General features: G+C 36.2%; 1 protein-coding gene across 1 annotated transcript; it reads left to right on the top strand.

The window, feature by feature from the left end:
• Nucleotides 1–2679: 2679 nt before the first annotated feature.
• On the top strand, nt 2680–18643 carry LOC118825371. The gene is made up of 7 exons (XM_036595958.1): nt 2680–2911; nt 3003–3418; nt 8269–8590; nt 11689–11721; nt 15461–15769; nt 17552–17674; nt 18323–18643. Exons 1-7 carry the CDS (start codon nt 2866–2868, stop codon nt 18493–18495), a joined length of 1422 nt encoding a protein of 473 aa, XP_036451851.1. The 5' UTR covers nt 2680–2865; the 3' UTR covers nt 18496–18643.
• The last annotated feature ends 3713 nt before the right edge of the window (nt 18644–22356 follow it).

The raw sequence follows: 22356 nt of genomic DNA, 5'->3' as shown, positions 1-22356 counted from the left end.
CAGTGACATATAGAACCAAACTTAATTGTTTACACTAGTTGGTTTGTACAGGCATTTATTTTGTGTAACTTTAATTATATTCTATACAGTTAAAGTTGTTCTGTAGTTCTAGCTAAGACTGTAGAGCATGTTCTTACAAGATCACAGCTATCTATGTCAAGGATTACCTAATTTCAGTATGTTGCTACATAATAGTACATATGCCTACTACTGCTAACTAAATTGGTGTATTTATTTATTTATTCATTCTATTTTATTGGGAATTTACAGTTACATGACTTACAGTGAGGAGAAAGATTGCTCTTATCAGACACAAGCACATATATGGAAATGACTACAAAAATATAGGAAATAGGAAAACATTAAAATAATATGTTAAATACATAAAGTAGGAAACATCACATCTCACTAGATAAATATAGAAAAGCCTCATTTTAGGGGATCCCAACACAATGCTCAAAAAGAACGAAATTAAACATAATTGGCGGACTGCTTGTGTTAATTCATTTCTGGCCAATCGTAGCGCAGGAGGCAGGGCTTGTCTGAGTACAGGTGGGAAAGTGACTGCGTTGTTTTGTTAACGTTATGCAGTATAGTGGGCTGTTTTTCCTACCCTTACACTTGTTTCTGTTCATTAACAGTTCTGCTCAAGTGGCTGATAATATCTAGGTAAAAAGCACGGTTAGAAAAAATTTTTTTGACAACCTACACGTCAGTTGGTGACTTACCAATAAAAATTAGTTTAAATTTCCACAATTCACTGTTTAAATGGCTCATGAGTATCTAAACATGCATAGTTATTATGTGCTAACTGGAAAAGACATAAAAACACTTAAGGGTCAGCAATCTGACAATATTTACCATTATATAATAAACTCATTGCAATAGGTCACACAGTGCTTTTCTGAGTGTATCGTGGATATTGTCAATAGTGTTGTAGTACATGAGTCTGGTCTCAGCCTCTAGAGCAGGAGTGTCAAACTCAACCACCAAAAGGGCCATATTAAAAAATCTCAACAAATCTGTGGGCCAAAGAACGCCTATGATTTTATTTCATGTTTAATGAATGTTGTGCTGTAACCCGAACTGGCCATTGTTAATTCAAGATACATAAAAACTTCCACAGTAAAATACAGGCACTTGTAGTAGACATTAACCGAGTAAGAGGGTCAGAGCGCACATTACGTTGCAGTGCATGCTGGGGACTGAACTGCAGGGCATTGTGAAACAGGCTAATATTAATAGAAAATTGTGATCTGGCCCGCGGGCCTTGTGTTTGACACATGGGCTCTAGAGCATTAATGAACGGTCTCGGTCATGTCTCAGTATCATTTGGACTCGACTTGTCTCGGTGTCAGAGTAAGGTGGAAATCATTCTTGAGACCACCCAAGTACAATGTCTCCATCTGAAGTAACTGGAAACTAAACTTTATTATCATTGCTGAATATCAACAACACCTTTAAAAAGAATAAAACAGCCCTTTCCCTACATGTTTAAACGAAAGGCACTGCTGGTTGAGGATCTAATTGATCCTTTCCATGATGGCTTAACTGGATATTATTTGTTTGTTGATGTTTATTGGTTGAAGAATTCATTTGGACATCTCTTGAGGGCAGATCTATGGAGCCCCTAAGGTGACATGGTGATTATTTTTTAATAAGGTGTGGCTAGAAATTAATACTTTGAGACAACGTGTTAATATTTTGAGGCTACAAGTTAGTATATTGAGGCCACGAGTTAAGTGTGGCTATGTGGTCTTAATATGTAAATTTGAGGCCTCAATATATTAACACATGGCTGTTATCCACCCCTCCACCTAAACCCCCTTGGGGATGTAGAATAACCCGTGACACTGAGCTGAAGACATAATCAGTGTTGTACACGATCAGTGTTGGAACCACCAGGGTCTGTGGAAACTAATCCTTCAGTAAAGCTCTATGCTGTAACATAGATGTGCAATGGCAAAAATGCGACCACCAGGGGGAGCCACTGGCTTTTGTCTTGTCACATACTGTTCAGCAAATCCCTCAGTTTGCCAATAGGCCTGTGGTAACCTGCTGGCTCTCAGTATTGTCACAGGCTGCAGTGGTCACACCAGTCAGCCTTTGACCAAAGTCCAATCTGGATTAAAGTTTAGGGCTCAAGAACAACAAACTGGCTCAAATTCAAAAACAGAGTTGAGGGTCTGTTGCCAAGCATGTATAGACGTTCGGTGATATACATACATACATACATACATATATATATATATATATATATATATATAAAACCAAACTTAGTTGGCTTGTACAGGCATTTATTATTATATACAGTTATAGTTATTATGCAACAGTTCTATAGAGAACACTAAAGTTTAGTCTATGTAAAAGATTACTTAAATGAAGTATACTGTTACATTATAGTTCAGTATATAATACATACAACTAACTCTTGGTCCTTTTATTTATATCTTATTTATTTGGAATACACGTTGTTGCGCCACATACAGTAAGAAGATAATAAGGGGGAAATCACATTTTACCAGATATGAATAAAAAGGCGCATTTTAGAGGATCCATACACGCTTATAATCTCCCTCTTTGTCCTTTAAGATAAAATAAATGGCGGACTGCTTGTGTTAATTAATTTCTGGCCAGTCGTAGCGCAGGGGGCGGGGCTTGTCCGAGTACGGGTGGGAAAGTGACTGCTCGTCTCTGTGAGCGTATTCGATATAGTGAGCTGTTTTTTCAAACCTCACTCTTGTTTCTGTTCATTAACGGTTCTACCTGTCCCCAAATCTGCAGTTCAGTTTATTTAACTCCAGCACAGCGGAACAGCTCATAACGTTAAAAAAGGCTTGAGAAAGTTGGAAGAAAAATCTGACCATGTCCCAAATAACAACAACCTGCTTTATTGCGCTTCTGTTTTTCGGTGAGATTGTGTTTGTTAATCGTAGTTAAGAGTTTTACTAGGAATGTGGTTCACTCGGGCGCACTTCATGCGCTTTTTTTGTTCCTTTTAGGTTGTATTACTGCGCAGATTTCCCATGAGAAATGGCTGGAGACCGTGCGGGCCGGGAGAAACAAAATCATCAAGTGCAACGTGGACTCCTCGGTGTCCCCCAGCTCCACTGTTCTCCACCTGTACAGACAGAGGCCGGGAGAAGCTATCCGCCGCATTATGCACTTTGCAGCTGGGGCTACATCGGCCACCAACGAGAATGACATTCCCAGCAGGTTAAACGGGAGGATTCGGGGCCAGACGGTGTCTCTAACTATCTCTAGCGCACAGAGAGAGGACGAGGCCACTTATTACTGCGCCCTGTGGAAGGGCGACACCGTGCTGAAGAGCGGCGGGGAAGCAGTACACAAACCTGGGGGCGCGTCTCAAATCGAACACTGCGCACTACACCCTTACTCTCGCTACTTACTCTCTATGGTGGGACGCACTATTCTCCTGGCTTAGGCTACAGCACAGCATCTGGGGAAATGTAGGACTTTTCAGACAGGCTACAATAGACCAGAGAACTCTAATATTAATGACAAATATACCCAACTAGTTAACCTGTGCTCTTTTGAGTGGCTTAATGTGCGGTGATCATGCAGTGGACGCCCAAAGACAGAGTTTTTTCTTGTAGGAAATTAATGGCAGAATCACATCTAACTGCCAGAAATGATGTCACAATGGAAACCTCTCTCCTCACAGACATGCAGATGCAGACATACAGTACTGCATAGTAATTAAACAGTAGTTACACAGTGAATACACACTACACACACCTGCACACCCAGACACACACTTATACACAGTAATAAAACAGTTAAAACAAAAATGTATTAAATTCATCCTACAAGCACACACTGATAACAGACACACACAACCCCCCCCCCACACACACACACACCCATCATCACCAGAGATAATAACAGTGGCCCATAGCAACACCCTTGCAAACAGATGCCATATCAATGGCCTAGCAACACTTTAGCAACCACTTGGGACACTGTAGCAATGCTCTTGCAACATCTTGACAACCACCTGGTATAGCATATCCATGGGCCAGCAACACTTTAGCAACCACATGGAGGACCATAGCAACGGCCTAGAAACATCTTAGCATCCTCTAGGGATACCATAGCGACGGCCTGTCAACACCTATGCAACTACCTGGGAAACGATAGCAATGGCCTAGCAACATCTTAGCAACACATTAGTAACCACCTGGAGGACCATAGCAACCACCTAGAAACATCTTAGCAGCCACCAGGGATTGCACAGCAATGGTCTAATAAAACCTTGTGAACCACCTAGGATACCATTGCCACAGCCGAGCAACACCTTTGCAACCACCAAACAACCACCAAGCAACAGCCTAACAGCAAGCTGAAGCACCACAGCAATTTTGTAGAAACACCATCACAACTACCTTGAATTATAAAAGAAATAAAATAATCAAAAACAATTAACAGTGTTCTGCAACTGCTTTAACTTCTGAAACATTATTAACTGGCTTTGTCAATCCAACTTAAAATTTGTTCACTTTCCTGTTGTAGTTAAATATATCATTTTACTTTGAAAAAAATATATAGTTCCATTAGATAGGTTGTCTGTACTGGATATTACAGTGTGTGTACAAACCCAATTCCAAAAAAGTTGGGACAGTACGTGAAATGCTAGTAAAAACAGAAAGCAGTGATTAATAAGCTCTATTTGATTTTGAAAATTGAAAACGGTACAAAAAAACATTTTATGTTTCACCCAATGAGCTTTACTGTTTTTGTAAATGCACCCTCATTATGAATTTGATGCCTGCAAGAGGTTACAGCTTTTGGATAGTGACTGAACAATGAACCGATTTAGGAAAGTACTTTTTAGTGTAGCGAAACACAATGCTCGATTTGCTTAGCCAACAATGTTTCATATGTTCGTATGTTCTTTGTAACATGTTCTCGGTGCAGAAATAAAGTTTAGGATTAAACAGGTGAAGGCTAACATCTTGCTATATTAGCACCATAAAGAGTGTGAACAGGGCAGCATGGAAAGTTTATCCAGATTAAAAACCAATTCTGATTTTGATTTTGTATGAAAGCATTATATGATGAATAAACAGGGTTGGGATGTAATGAAATACAAGTATTGGGAATGCATGTTCATAATATTTAAACTAAGTATCTGTATTCAGTTACATTTTGGAAAGGCTGTATTCAGAATACAGTTACTTTTTATATTTTTAAAAGGATACTTTCGGAGCACCCACCGAAAAAACAAACAAACAAACAAACAAACAAAAAAACGTACATACAATCTTCAAAAGAAACATCATCAGTGCTTGCTTGTTAACCCTTTACATTTTATTATAAACTTCCATAACCTAAGAATAGCTCAGTTCATTTAGACTAAAGCCCCTGTAGTTACTGAATAATAAGCCTTTGTATGAAATAAACTTGTAACGTTATGAGGCTAACTATTTTAAAATCTGCTGATGGCATGTAATATGTAGCATGAAGTTCCTGCAAAAGTCTGAGTAGACTGATAAATCAAGGTGATGTGATCAGGTATTTACCTCAGCATGCCCGTCCCTCAGCTGAGATCTTTGGAATCTCCCCAGTAGATGTGTTCTAAATGTATTCTGAATATGTTCTGAATATCTTTTTAATATCTTTTTAATGTATTGTAACAGAATACAGTACAAAACAAATTTAGAACAGTGTACGTACTCCAAGTTCAGCCATCACTACTTTTGTAGTGTATTTTGCCCAACTTTGCGAATAAATTTCTTATTTTTTTGTCATGCTTTGCACATTTTCCAGATTTTTGTACTAATAATAAAATAATTGAAATCAGCTAATGGACCTTTCATTATAGATACAAATTACAAAATACAATTACTTTATTTTCCACTCCTGCTCATCCATTATATTAAAGCTTTCTGATACTGTGTGAATGAAATGAACATCATTATAAAGTCACATCAAAGACTATTAATCTGGAAAGGCTTAGCATCACGTATAAAAAGCTGTAATAGTCTTGTTTCCCTTTAAAAAACCCTCCCTCACTACCAACTCTCTGGGGATCTCGTCTGTGCATTAAATTTGATGTTTCTATGTATGTTCTATAATAAGTTTCTATATATATGTTTCTCTATCTCTGAGACAATACAGCACAGAAATACAATTCAAATTGAGCATATTGACATGAAACACGTGAGTATCATGTGAATTTAAGAAAATATGCAAAAATCGAGAAAATGCCCTCAAACCCCAGAGGGTTATTCACCTTTTCTCACCTCTCTCTATTTACATTATAATTTTTAAATCCATTTTGTTTTGTTTTTTTTTCATATGTTCATATGTTTCGTATGTTTCTTTTTTGGTCCTAAGATTTTGGTTGCTATTTATTTTCTTGTCTCCACTTTGTGAAAAATAAATAAATTAATGATCAGCTTTCTTTGTGGCTCTGCACTGTTCTGTCTCTGTAGTCTCCCACAGACTGCTGAGAGAAACACACATAAGTAAAGCTGCCGTTAACAGCACACAGGTGCAGATTATTACTCATTACCCACTCCAGCCGTCGCTCCACCACACCCCCTCTGCATTACTACCAGCGAAACTGACGTTGCCCATTAACAAAGGAAATTATGAGGATTAATAACACAAACTCAAATAAAGGTCTGAAATACATGCAAGTACTATGAATCCTCACAGTAACCTTGGCTTTATTTAGCTAACAAGTCATTTACATGCCTTTTGTATGGCAGTAGTGTCACAAATTGTAGATCATGCTCTTAGTCAAAAGCAATTTATGTGCAAACCCAGCACTACATTGTTCACTGATTCCAATAGAGTCAACTGCAATACATTCCTAGCAGAAAGCCAACAAAGGCAGGAATATTAACGTCATAACTGAAGGACAGCTACTATTTCTAATACTGCCTTTTGGCAGCTGATGGTAGATGCACAGCCAGCTACAGCACATGTAAAGGAGAGTTCCACTGAGATAATCTAATTCATAGTGAAAAGCTTTGTATTAAATGAGAGGAGAATGCAAAATAAAAGCATTCTCACTGGTGGTCTCAGCCTTTTGGACCCCACTGTATTTCTATATCTATTTATGTACAGTCACTCTTGTCAGGGCATCAGCCTCCAGATTTCATCACGTTTCAAATAAGAGGAATTCTGGATGTTCACTTTATTATAACTTTATTCCTTGTGTTCTCCAGCTTTCTCAGTTATTATGGAACCCTTTACAGCTCTATTTATCATTCTGGACACATCTACCTTTTCTTCATTACAGGTTTCTACAAATGAGTTGAACCCTACTGAGTAGTAGCATCGTAATAGAATCATTTTATACATGTACATGCCACCAAATTGTTTTTATATTATTGGAAACAGTGATTCAGACTTTCGAGCAGTGTTCCAAACTTTGAAACAGTCATGCATTGATTGCATGTTTAACGTACTGCATATCGCTGTTGTCGGAACAAAACCTCAAATCTCCAAAATGGTAACTTTACAGGTTTACTTTACTTTACTTTTCCAAGGCCATTTCTTTTGGTCCCTTTATCATGAAATTTACACACAATGTAAAGGACAGCAGGCATTTTCAAATTATGCCAAAAACCGAAAAACGGCAAAAATGGAGATACAAGGTTTTGTTCCGACAGCAGCGATATGCTTTGTAGATGAACATCTTCCAGTGAGGACTGGTCAGCTTTCCTGTGCTGTTTCCTCTCCCTTGCTTGTCTGTAAATATTGCTGTGTGTTTCCTCTGATGAGCACAGCGTCACAGTGTTCCCACAACAATGCTTCTTCTACCCATCTCATCATCTTTGCTGGTTATTACAGTCATTACCACAGGTATGGCTTTGTCTTTGCACTATGCTTTGATATTGTGCTGAGTATGGATGCTGTGATTTATCATTAGGTAGAACAACTACCCTTTGATACACAAAGGTTTGGTTGCCCTTGATCAAATGACATGTCTTGTTGAATTTCTGAATGGAAATAAGTGACTCATCCTCTGCAGAGAACACACTTCTGCACATTTTAATACACAATTACTGTTTATTTGCTGAATTTTACCAAATGGAAAAAAGGAAGATGGGCTGGGGCAAAAGTTATGGAACATTTCATATTTTATGTTTCATTGTCATGTTAAACTGTGTTAATGTCTTAACTCATTTTCACTTAGAAAATCAACAAAGTTTAGTAATTCATCTTTTGCATACGTCTGTTACCTGTTCAGTGATGCTACATGTGTTATTTAATGTGCTTTGCTTCACTCAGAGTTTTCTCTTTCCATCAGTACACAGTGCCGAGAAGCTCGAGCAGAAGGTCTTAATGACCAAAGCTGCAGCTAAGCTAGCCATCATAGAATGCAGGTTCTCGGCAAACTGTCTCAATTATGTCCACTGGTACCAGAAGAAGGAGGATGAACTTAAGAGGGTCCAGTATGTGGACATCAACGATGGAACTACCAGAAACAACCCTGTTTTTGAGTACCTGAAATCCGCAAGGAAAGGAATCCGCACTTTTGTTTTGAAAATCCCTGATTTAAAGCCAGAGCATTCAGCAACTTATTACTGCGCCTGCTGGACTGGTTACCACAGTGAGATGTAGCACATATACCACATGCAAAAAGCACTGAGTGTAAAGACTTTCACTTCAGGAAATGACATCAGGATGTTATAGGCTAGAGACAGTGATAAGACTGCAGTTCACGCAGCAGGGGTATAAGAGAGCGCTTCATTAAACGTATATATTACCTTTCTTAAACATATAAGCACAACTGTTGTCATTCTCTTACCAAATTCTCTTTCAATGTATTGAAAATGCATAGCAAATAATCCACCATGACTAATTTCCGTTTTAACACTGATCACAGTGGCTGCACTGGGACGGACAGTGGAGCAAACCGAGCTCTCGATGGCAAAGCCAGTGGGTAAAAGAGCCTTTACCAGCTGCAAAATGACTGGTCTGTCCAGGGGCAGTTACATCCACTGACCCACTACATCCCAGCAGAAAGACGGTGAAGCTCTTACTAGAATTCTCTACATTAAGGAAGATGGCATTGACCTCACGCATGACTCCAACCATCCCCAGGCAAAAGACTTCACTGTGAAGGTGGATAAGAAGTCTAATGCTTACAATCTGATGGTGGTCACACTGAAAGAGAGCCATTCTGCAGTTTATTACTGCGCCTGCTGGGATGGCCCACAGTGCCAGTAATTCTTCACATCCTGCACAAAAACTCAAATAATATTAAACTTTAATAAAAAACCAAGCAGTTACATGTGAGAAAATGTTTGCTGACCCAAGATCAATGATTCATAATGCTTTTTGTTCTTTTGAACCCACAGAACAAGGATTTGAAAATGGGTGCATGTAAAAGTATTGTGACATTGGTGCAGAGTAAGACATAGGACAGGTCATGATTCTGCAACCAGTAGTGATCTTTTATTAAAACACCAAGCAGCAAAGTGCATAAACACAGCTGCTCAAGGCAAGGTCACTACCAGCCATAGCTCTTCACTCTATGGTAGATGCAAACTCACCCTAACTAACCCCACTGCTCAACACAAATGACACAAGAAGCACATACCACATGCTTTAACTGACGGACAACAACATAAATGACATTAATGTCCCTTTTTATGGGGGACGTGCAACTCCCATGAGCCTCTGAGTGGCCACGCTACCCAAGCCTTTCACCATGTGCGGTCAATAGCCATATGTGGTCAATAGCGGAACACTACAGTATAAAGAATGAAACCACTACAACACAACTGTGGTCTCAGCAATATGTATTTAAAAATGTAAGCACTCTTAAAAAGGATGGTTCTTTAATGGTTCTTTAGTAAAGAAAATGGCACCAAATATAACACCAAAAAGGCAATAGAAAATAGAAGATCCTGTTTTGGTGCTATATAGAACCATTTTCAATAAGATAAGATTTTCCAAGCTCAACCTGAGGTGCATTTTCACACTTTGCCTCATGCACACATTTTAGAACAGACAAAAACAACTATACATGGTTCCCCTATAAAAAATATCTGAGTTAAAATGCTGTTTTATTTTTCCCACCAGACCAGAAGGCCCATTTCCACCCCTGCATCTCATACCTTTCTGATCCAATAACATATCAATGTAGGCAATCATACTTTTATGCAACAGCACAATGCAACAATTTTCAGAAGTGCCCTGTACTTCAACAGGAAACAGAGTATTCAGACAATGATTGTCTTGTAGCACCCAGCCCATGATGTTCCCCACTGTACTCATCCCAAAAACCTGATGGTAACTTTTCTGTTCTGTACTTATTACAGACAGATTCATACAATGATGGCTGGATGGAGGGATGTTCCAAAGTCTCTTGAACCATTCATCTGGAGATGCCCTTAACTCTTGCTTACCTGAGTGATGGGGTGATTAATTCAGATATTTGGGATCGACACCTACACCTTTTAGAACATTTCGGTTGTGGAAGGATGCTGTCTTTGACCCTGTTTGCACCTGGTCACTTCACGTGACTAGTGTCTGGATTGTATCCTAGTACAATTTTAGCCACTTACACTTGGTAGTCAAATGCGTCTCACGTTAGTCAGACTGAAATTCAGTTGCTTTGTCGGGATGGAATATTCAAATCCACTCATGGTGACATGGCAACCAATTACCAGTTATTTTTCTGTTTAGCCTCTTCGTGCTCGTTTTGCACAGTAGTGTCTGTCTATATTGCTATTAAGCATTTTGTTGTGTCTGGTCCCCAACTATGTGTGTCTTCCGTGTTTATCTTCCTGGTAGACACGGATCACGTGCCCAGTGACATGCTCCATGTGGAGGAGTCTCAGTTGTACCGGGAGGATTTTTGGTTGTACTAGGAGGTTTTTTTTTGTTGAATATGTCTTGGAGAGACGTATACGTTTACACTGCTATAATGTGGCGTTTGGATTTGTATCAGTTTTAAATGCATCTTGGATGCGTCTACACTTGCATTTTTATGTGGTTTGGCCTTATCCATATATATCCTGATACTCAAGACACACGAAGTGTAAACGGGGTCTTTGTTTAGTCGTTTGCTTGGCAGTCATTGCATTGTTATTGCTGAGTAGTTCCCCAGTATTCTCTGCTCATGGCTTTGATAAGCCTGAAATTGATGCTAGTAATCCTGGGGCAGGTTCTGCACTCCAACCAGTGACTCATAAGCAGGTTTTTTGATTATTCAGAGCTTTAATTTAATTATAGTGTGCATAAAAAGGGGTAAAGCAGAATGACTGGTAATCCCTAATCAGACAAATGATGTTTCATTGTACCAGGTGGGGGTTGTCCCAGAACAATTTCTATTTGTACCACCATAAAAACATTCTGATCCATTCCTGGTGCAATAAACAGATGAAAAAAACAATGAAGAAGAAGAGTATACACTTTGTGCACAGATTAAGGGCTTGTATGGCAACACCTAGTGGTCAGATTAATATTTATTTTAACAGGAATGTGTTTGGTTTTTGACTACTCTTAGTCTTCTGTTAAGACACACTTGTTTCAAATCAACCTGAAATTTAAATCCATTTTGATTCTTGCTTTCTAAAAAAATTAATAAGAAAAGAAGTCTCAATGAATATACTCACTGAACATGACGGGACCCGAAGACGACTGAAAATCAATTCAGCACTTTTTGTTCTTGAATGTCACACTGTGGCAATGAGAAAGTCTTCGGATCAGGGACAAGACTTTATGTCTCAGGTAAGAAAATGGCATTATTTATACTGTTTATTCATGTGAATGAGAGACCATGAGAACTTGAGAGTAAAAAAAAATTGCACCTGACTCTAAATCTAAAGCTGGAATCTTTCAGTCACTTTGGATGAGGCTGTATTTATTTCATTTGCAGGATTAGTATTTTGACCAAAAGTGTTTCTTACAGAATATGGGTGGAACAAGTGTAACGGCTGATATTGCTATATAAATATATCAAACTATTTCAAAGTATAACTCAACTAATTATGAACATGATTTATGTGCAAAGTGTTCCTGCAAAACTGATCAAATGTATGTTTTCTGACTTAATACTAAAATAGTTTTCAGAATCAGCTCTGGATCAGAACTAGTATCAGTTTACTTCTAAATGTATAGTCCATTCTCAACATGGCAAAGAAACAAATATGACGTTATTGCACTTTTGCAGTAGAGCAAAACAACTGTTTACAGTCAAATGCGAAGGTTTGGGCGCCCCTGGTCGAATGACATGTTTGGTTGATTTTCTCAGTGAAAATAAGTTACACATCCTCTACAGAGAACACACTTTTAATGCATAACTAGTGTTTATTTGCTGAAGTTAATATACTGTGAGAAAATAAAGCATAAAACGTGGCCTTTGCAAAAGTTATGGCACATTTTATATAATATGTTTTGCAGTATGTTAAATTCAACAAATAAATAGAATTTGTGCACTAAAATGTGCAGAAAGATGCCATATTTAAGTGTGTTCTCTGTAGAGAATGCGTTATGTTCACAGTGTTATTGTCACTTAGAAAAACAACAAAAGATGTAATTTGATCAGGGATGTCACTTTTGCATACGACTGTATGTGTATATACTTATTTGTAATGATGAAAGTAAAGACTATTCCAGTTCAACTGTTACTCTGAATGACTTCATTACATTGTAAAATAACAAAAAACACGAATTCATCTGAAGGCTTCTTCTAAAACTGGATATGGGAATACTTATGCAGTCCTCTAAGAAGTGGAAAATAATTTTTAAAAAGTTAGAAAGAAAACAAGGAAAAAAACAAGCAAAAATGTAATAGAAGTTAAACTAAGCAAGTCAGCAAAACAAAACAAACCCCATGAATGATTGCAAAGGACTGAAAAAAATTGTGTAAGTTTTCCAAACAAAGCTTTGTGTAAAACTATGCTGAAGGTGGCTTACAAGTACATATTTATACATGATTTCATTTATATATATAAATTGAGTTCACTTCAGTGTAACGTTCTTTACCTTAGAATTTCCATCTGAGCTTGAACTCGAAGTAAGCACAGGAGATTGGAAGTTTTATTGTTGCAATAGTCTTTACTTGACTTATTAAAGTGCTATCAAATGAAGGAAAAATTTACAGGCCTAGTATTTATAAATTAAATTAATAAAGAAAAGAATGCACAAACTGTTGCATGAAATGGCACTGTTTTAATTACGTAAAACCAAGATTCAACATATAAAATGAATTCAGTATACTAGTTTGTATTTCACAACTTTCAAAAAATTAGCAGGAGGCTGTATCATATCAATAATGAAGTTAATTTATAATAAATGTAACTACCAGAGGGCCACCTGTGCGAAAAGTGGTGAAACTTGTAGAAAATTCCATGAAATGTTACTGTACATAGAGAATTACGGTGTCTGCTTTATAATATATAGTAGTGAAATAGTGAATACAATGTCTAAAATACTTTCACTGTGTAGTTTACAAGATTTAAAGTTGTTGTATATAAAATAACAGATTATTATGAATTAATATGTTTAACTAATATATTAATAACAAGTGATTACAAATCCACGGTAATGGTAGTATATATACTTTTTATTTTATTAATCAGCCGAGTCTGTTAGTAATAGTCATTGCTTCAGTCTGTTAGTAAATGTTTTCATTCTGCGAGCAGAATGGTAAATTATATTTTTATATGATCAAACAGGATTTTATTTCAAAATTTAAATAAAGTATATACCTGAAATGTTTAAAATGTAAATTTTTTTTGAAAAAATTGATTAAAACACAAGGCTGAACTGGGGACCTCAGTTGTAGCATCCTGACACACTCACAGTTCCCCAGAAGTGGGACATAATAAAATACATTACTTCTGTTTCTCTATGATTTGTAAAAATCTGTACTTTGTTTTACTAACTCCTTTATTATCTAACTCCTCTATCTATTTCTCTGTTGTCTTCTCTTTCTATATTTCAGAGCATATCATGTTTTTGGAAATCATATTGGACCTTATTTTTTCACAGAGACATAAGGTTCAATCTGATTGTAAAGTTTGCAAATTGCATTGACAATTTTGTTGTTCATTAATTTCCTCCTTGGTGTGCAAATTTGAGCCTAAACATTCAACAACCTGGAATTTTTTTTTTTCATATGGAGTTAAGTAACAAAAATTGTTGTCAGTATCATCTATAATACCAACAATAAGAACAAATATAGAAAATAACAATAATACTAATAATTTGTGCAAAAGTATCTAATAGGGGTGGGGGGAAAAATCGATTCTTAGATGCATTGCAATATGGACGTGGATAATTCTGAATTGATTCACAAATGTCAAAAATCGATTTTCTAAATTTTAATTGATAACGCAATGTTGACGGAACGCAAAAGGCGGAACTTTGCAAAGTGCGGAAGTGCAACGCCCGGACAGTCTGTGGCGGCACACTGCATTAAAAGCTAGTGCAGTAACCCAAATGTTAATAAAAGTCATTTTGTCCTTTCAATAAAAATCAAACCACGTTGGGAGCCACAACATTTTGAGTCCAATTAGAAGTGATTAGGACCATGTTCTCTGTATAGAGTGAATTATCTAAAGTAGTGATTAGGGAACTTCTCTGTATAGAGTGAATTATCTAAAGTAGTGATTAGGGAACTTCTCTGTATAGAGTGAATTATCTAAAGTAGTGATTAGGGAACTTCTCTGTATAGAGTGAATTATCTAAAGTACTGATTAGGGAACTTCTCTGTATAGAGTGAATTAGCTAAAGTAGTGATTAGGGAACTTCTCTGTATAGAGTGAATTAGCTAAAGTACTGGTTAGGGAACTTCTCTGTGTAGAGTGAATTAGCTAAAGAAGCAATTAGGGAACTTCTCTGTATAGAGTGACTTATCTAAAGTAGTGATTAGGGAACTTCTCTGTATAGGGTACATTATCTAAAGTAGTGATTAGGGAACTTCTCTGTATAGAGTGAATTATCTAAAGTACTGATTAGGGAACTTCTCTGTATAGAGTGAATTAGCTAAAGAAGTCGATTAGGGAACTTCTCTGTATAGGGTACATTATCTAATGTAGTGATTAGGGAACTTCTCTGTATAGGGTACATTATCTAATGTAGTGATTAGGGAACTTCTCTGTATAGAGTGAATTATCTAAAGTACTGATTAGGGTACTTCTCTGTATAGAGTGAATTATCTAAAGTAGTGATTAGGGAACTTCTCTGTATAGGGTACATTGTCTAAAGTAGTGATTAGGGAACTTCTCTGTATAGAGTGAATTATCTAAAGTAGTGATTAGGGAACTTCTCTGTATAGGGTACATTATCTAAGGTAGTGATTAGGGAACTTCTCTGTATAGGGTAAATTATCTAATGTAGTGATTAGGGAACTTCTCTGTATAGGGTACATTATCTAAAGAAGTGACTGGGGAACTTAACATTTCAGCAGGCCAGAAACCAGTTGTTGATCACTCAGTTTTTGCAACATTCTGTGTTGAGACAGATTCTCTAGTACAGCCACCTAAGCTGTCAGCGTACCCCATCTCTAGACCAAACAATGGGAAGCGCACACTGCTCTGTCAGGCCAGAGGCATGTTTCCAGATCAGGTGAAGTTCACCTGGAAGGATGAAAGTGGCACAGAGGTGAAGCAGTCAGACACCTATGACCTGCTGGAGCAGAAAGACGAGGGTCAGGAGGTCAGAGTGACCAGCATGCTCATCATAGACCCACAGAAAGCAAGTTCTAAAACTTATACCTGCTTTGTCCAACACGAACATGAGAAGGATATCGTCATCTCAACGAGTAGCTCCGGTAAATGACGTGTTTCATTACATTGGATTTGTAACTACTGTCACAGAAACAACACATATATCTTAATATATTCAATCAGTCCAACCCTGTTAGCAGATTACAGTACGCTATGCTCTTCAGAATTGTTTGCACCCCTGCTAAATATGGGCAAAACATTAAGTATGAGTAAAATCAAACCTTTCGGTGAGGTAAAATTAAAAGAAAAAAAGGGTGCCAATATTTATGAAAGGCAGTGAAAGATTACTAGTACTTACAGTACTGTGCCGAACTACTGTTTTTTATATTTTCATTCTGTTTCATTTTAAAGTCTGCTCCTTAACAATTACTAAGTTATTAGCAAGCAATTAATAAAGGCCTAGTAAATAGAACAATGTCATTTGTAAGCAGGCTTAGAGATTTGTTATGTGTTTAAATAATGTATTAATAAGGTCTTCTGTAAAATAGTTGTTAACTGTGTTGATGAATATGTTAGATGTTAATTAATGGTAATATTTGCAAGTATACTTGAAATATCTTTAAATATATGTGATATGTTAAATAAGATATATGAACAGGTAATAATTGAACAAATCTGAATTCATGATGACCAAACCAACAAGTAAATGTTAGTAATTGGTCACATTACAGTTTCCTGTAATGTGTTTCCTGTAACATAACAGCTTCCAAAGACCTAGATATATTTAAAACATGTTCATTAATTAATCTGCAAGACTGCAACTAAGGTAAAACGTATTCAATCTTAATAACCACTGCCTTAATAAGTGCTAACAAATAAGATCTCCATGTTGTAAACTGTTAAGAATAGACATTAGTGCCTAGACTGTATTTATGGGGAAATACAATGACATACCGCAATTTAAGAAAACAATGTTGTCATAAAGTGTATCATAGGTTACTGTTACATTTACAGTGTTCAGGCATCTGCAATGTATGAAACCTGAACATTCCTGTTCATTAACGTCATTTCAACTATGCTTGCAACCAAAAGATTACAATTAATTAACTCCTTAGTCAACAAACACTTGAGAAACTATTTTTGAGATGCTCTCAGTAACGCATTATATAAATACATTTAGACCACATTTCTAAGCTTTTTACACATATGTTCCTATTTATTACGGCATTCATAAAGTCTTTGCTAATAGTTAATAAGCTGTTAAGAAGCAGACCTTACAATAAAGTGTTACCAACACTGTACTGTACTATTAGTTTTTACTGATTCCTGTTAAGACAAATAGTTTGTCATATTATTTTCTCTTGGACTTGTTTGCAAGTTCTGTAACTTCCTATTAATTAGTAACTGTATAACTTTAGCCAGACTGTAATCCAGTTATTTAGGTTATTCAAGCATTCCAAGCTTGAGAAAGAAGTTCATAACACTTAAAATGATGGTTCTTTAGTAAAGGCAGTGGTTCTATTTGGAACCATGAGTTCTATATAGAACCATTTGCACACTTAAACGTTTCTTTGCATGATGAAATGGTGCTTCAGACTGATGAAGATTGTGTTTTTTAAAGAACCTTTTTGAAAATGGTTCTATGTAGGACCAAAAATGGTTCTGCTATTGTTACGACGTCAAGCTTTTTCGGTGCTATAGAAAACCATATATTACACATTCTCCATCAATCTGAAGAACCATTTCACCATGCAAAGAACCACATAAATATGCAAATAGTTCTACATAGAACTCATGGTTCTAAATAAAACCATTGCCTTTACTAAAGAACTTGTGAAGAACCATCTTGTATGCAAAAATGACACTGCTGTTTTAATATTTCTTAGATGAAGAGAAAAAAGATGATGTTGAACCAAGTCCTGGCCCTGCCCCAACCTGCGCACCCTCACAAAACAAACAGCAAGACCAAGAAGATGAAAATGAAGAACATGAACAAGAGGAAAATGATGGTAAAAAGAAAAAAACTGACAGCTAATGTAATGATTTACATTTCTGGCATGTTTATAATGAGTGAAATATTATTTCAGTGTTCGCCTCAGTGTTAATTTATATACTGTTAAGGGTGCAGTGTGTAAGATTTAGAGGGATATACTAGTAGAAATGGAATAAAGTGTACAAAACCATGTTTTCATTAGTGTATAATCACCTGTAACTACAAATCATTGTGTTTTGCAGAGAGTTCTTCCACTGATAGCAAAAAGCAAGGTGAAAGCCAATCACATGGCAGAAATTTTAGGGTGGCATTTGGGGTGACCAATCAGATTTTAGCATCAGCGCTGGACACCTTGGCCACCATTTTAAAACTGCACATGTGGAGAATCATACTTATTATTTAGCACAAGAAAATGCAAGGGAGGGTGAATCCTCATTGAGAAAGAAGTGAAAATATGATGGCCACCATAGGTTCTTCTGCACTTGGAAAGGGAGGGGTGAGGGAGGGGTATTCAGTTGGCTGCAATCTGCAACCTCACCACTAGATGCCACTAAATCTTACACACTGCAGCTTTAATTCTTGCAGTGTAGTTCCTAAACACTATTTTAACTGCATTTGCATTGTTTGAAAATGAACTGAAGTCCTGTGTTCCTCTTCTCTGCAGGTTCAGAGGCGCTGGTGCACAGAACGTACCTGTTCAGTCTTACGTATCTGACACTGCTTGGTAAGAACGTGCTGTACTTCTTCGCTGTGTGTGTCATACTGTACAAGAAGAGAGCCGGAAACAGCGAGACTGTCAGCCAACCAGGACAAGTGAACAAACCAAGAGCTTCATAAAAGAGAGCTATACGGATGTATGCAAAGGTTTGGGCATCCCTGGCTAAATGACATGTTGGGTGGATTTTCTAAGTGAAATAAGTTACACATCATCTACAGAGAACACACTTCTGCACATTTTAATGCACAATCACTGTTTATTTGCTGGATTTAACCTACTGGAAAAAAATAAAACATAAAATGTGGCCTGTGCAAAAGTTACTGCACATTTATGTTTTATTTTTCAAAATATGTTAAACTCAGCAAATGAATAGAAATTATGCACTTAAATATGCATAACAATGCCATATCTCAATATGTTCTGTAGAGGCTGTGTAACTTATTCTTACTTAGAAAATCAACAAAACGTGTCATTTGATCAGGGGTGCTCAAACTTTTGCATATGACTATACTGAATATATTTTCTTGTCTTTATTGGGATATTTTTGTCTAAGTTTTCCAGAGTTGATTAGCCAGAGCTAAGACTGTTTATTTTGGATTACAGTTTTTTTTAAGTTTCTCTTACATTTAATATAAAGTATATCATGACAAACTAGTGAAGATTTTCTCTTCCTGTATTAGTCATTTTATATGTTACATTTAAAAATCTCATTTATCACCTTTCACAGTTGCTTTAACCACCGGTGGTTCCAAAACGTACTTTGTCATATTCTTCATAACTTTCATATTTCATAAGCTACATTCAAAAAGTGGGTGTCATATGAGAGCTGTAACTGTTTTCTTTCCAGTCAAATAGATGGGTGATGTAATTTTAAACCCTTATAATAGAAGAAGCTGAACTCAATTTTTCCACAAATCTGGGCTATAAACTATAAACAGATGACGTCTCTTCAGTGATCTGCTCTGTAAAAACTATTTTTATAAAATAATACAAACAGCGCCAAAGATTTTTGGCTTTCAGCAGTAAATTGTAAGCATATAGCAATATGTGTATGATCATAAAACACATTTTCTGTTAATTTGAGGGGAGCTTTTACAATAATAATAATACGAGGTAAGGAGTCAGTGATACTTATTAAAAACAACACTTTTTTGTCAGCTGTTGTGCATCAAGATTTAATCACCTCTTTTGACATATGAGGCATTCTTGATGCTGATGTTATGGTAATTTCATTCTCAATATAATACAGCTTTTCGACAGCGCTGTTCATCATGCTGTACAACTCTAAACTGTCTTAATTTTTGTTTTTTTTATTTTGTAAATTTTGTTTCTACACATTGCTATCAATCATATCACATTAGAATATTTTTAAACAAGTACCTACAATAGAGATCAGTCAGTGAAAACTTTAGAAGACTAATTTCAAACTTTTGAATGGTAGTGTACGTTAAAGGCCTTTTCTACTTGACTTTTTATTATTATTCTGTATATTGTGTACCTTACACTGATCTATGAGACAGTATTTGTACTTGGAATAAATGAATAAGTAAAACCTAAGGCTTTGTTCTTTCCCTTTAAAAAAAAATACAAAAATGACACCACTAAATAAATAAATAAATAAATAAATAAATAAATGAATAAATGGAAAAAAAAAATTTGATTACTTATTAAGTATAGTAGAATTTAAACAGGTGAGGCAATTTGTCTCATTAAGTACAGCAGAATCTACACAGGTGGGGCAATTTGTCTCATTAAGTATGGTAGAATCTACACAGGGGAGGCAGTTTGTCTTATTAAGTACAGTAGAGTCTACACAGGTAAGGGGTCTTTGTTTAGGTCTTCAAAAGATGTAGGTTTATAGCGTTAACCTCTGCTTGGTTCAGATTTGTTTATTTGGACTCAACTTATTGGAATAAAACATACTTTTTTACCAGGCCTGTCTTATTTTTCTTGCAGTGTAAGGGCAATACTTTTCACACCTGCAGCAACTTACTTTTTATGTTTTATGGAGCACAAAAATCCCTTTAAATACAAAAAATATGTATATAAAAAATAAATATGTAAGTAAGTACATACATGTATAAACAAACTCATCATGTATTAAATTTCCCCCAGATTAATCAATATCTTTAGTAGACTTATCTGTCTGCTGTCTCATTAATGAATACTGTACTTTGCTTCTATCTCTATTCTATTAATTATGAGTGCAGTTTAATGCTTTAATTATGTTTCTGTTGGAAAGTTCTGTGGTAGGAAAGTGTGGTGAAGGTCTGCATGCAGTGCAGCTGAAGGTGTTTACCGTAAAAACAAACAGAGCAGCTTCAGCACAGTTTGCAGAGCTGATGAGCTGATTAGCTGTTAGCTGCTGCAGAGTGACTGATGCTCTCTGATCTTATTTGTGGCTGCAGTGGTTACAGACAGCAAGCGGCACATAACACACACACACACACATCTCTGCATGACTTTCCTTCACCTTCAGCATGCACTAATATTCTAAAAATAACAGAAATTACTGCCAGTTTTATGACTAATTCACAACTAAGTGGAGGATGTTAATTAGGTTCTAATGCTCAGTAAAAAGACCAATGTTTATTTGACTGTATGACTTCAACAGCAGCTTTTTAGAACTTATTTGTGGCCCAGTCGTCCTACTCACATACAGTACGCATACCTTACCCTGCAGTATAGCCAGAATTACTATGGTAAAACCAAAAAGCAGGCTGGCCTCATGGTAAAGTTTCGTTCTGCGCTATTGTAATGAGGTTAGATCTGGTCTAATTCTAATTCAAAATCTGGTAACTCTATAGAATTTAGCTCCATAAAGAACAATGAACAACAATGATACATAACTGAAGAAACATACTTGCTATATAATGAGCAGAAAACAGCTGACCTACCTTGTCTATTATATATATATGTGTGTGTGTATAAGTGGACATACCTATATACTATGATATGCAAAAGTGTGAACACCTCAAGAAAGATCATGTTTTGTTGATCTACACATCCTCTACAGAGAACACACTTATGACATTTTTCTGCTAATTCTAATACACATTAAAGCTGTAAGTGACCTGGCTGGCTTGCAATTGAGTGTATTTGAGTTTTTTGAACTTTAACAGAATTTAACAGAACAATAATTGCATTCTGTCACTCTGTCACAATCTAAATTTTAAGATTTTCAAGTACTTTTTTTTACAGCTAAGCTGTAAAATTCTCATATAGGCAAAAAAGAATAAGGTCATATTGAGCATGGTTATGAGTGCTGAAGCTCTGGATGTAGTTAACATTCAGTGCAATCTCCTCAAATAACAGCAGAAAATGATTTTACATGAAAAAGAAAAAAAGCAATCATAAAGCAAAAGGAAATGGGCCTCAAAGTCATACAGTCATATCCAGAAGTTTAAACATCTCTGGTCAAAGGGCATGTTTTGTTAATTTTCTATGAATAAAAAACACATCTTCTACAGAGAACACACTAAAATATGGCTTTTTATTGCAAATTTTAGTGCACTGTTCTATTTATTTAGAGATTCTGAGTTTAACATATTGAAAAAATCTATAAAACATATAAAATGTGCTATAATGTTTGCACAGGACACATTTTATGTTTTACCTTTTTCCCAAAATGTGCAGAAGTGTGTTGTCTGTAGAGGATGTGTTAGCTTATTTTTATGTCAACAAACACATCAACAAAGCATGTAATTTGACAAGCAGGCACCAACATTTTTGCACACGACTATGTGTGTGTGTGGGTGTGTGTGTATGTGTGTGGTCTTATTAGAAACTTACTAAACTTTCTAAACTTTAACTTTATACTTCATGTGGATATGTGTAAAGCTAATGTGTAAATGCGTTCATCAGTTCTTCAATTAAACATTCATATTTGTTAATAATTTGATTTACCTTTATTAGTTCTCATGAATTCACAGGGTTCAGATGTGTGTGACCAACACAGAAAGATAGACATTTCCTTTAAT

The sequence above is a fragment of the Colossoma macropomum genome, unplaced genomic scaffold (genome assembly GCF_904425465.1).
Source record: "Colossoma macropomum unplaced genomic scaffold, Colossoma_macropomum, whole genome shotgun sequence".
In the NCBI taxonomy this organism is placed as follows: domain Eukaryota; kingdom Metazoa; phylum Chordata; class Actinopteri; order Characiformes; family Serrasalmidae; genus Colossoma; species Colossoma macropomum.
Note: the sequence above shows the minus strand (reverse complement) of the source record. Positions and strands in the feature narration are given on the sequence as shown.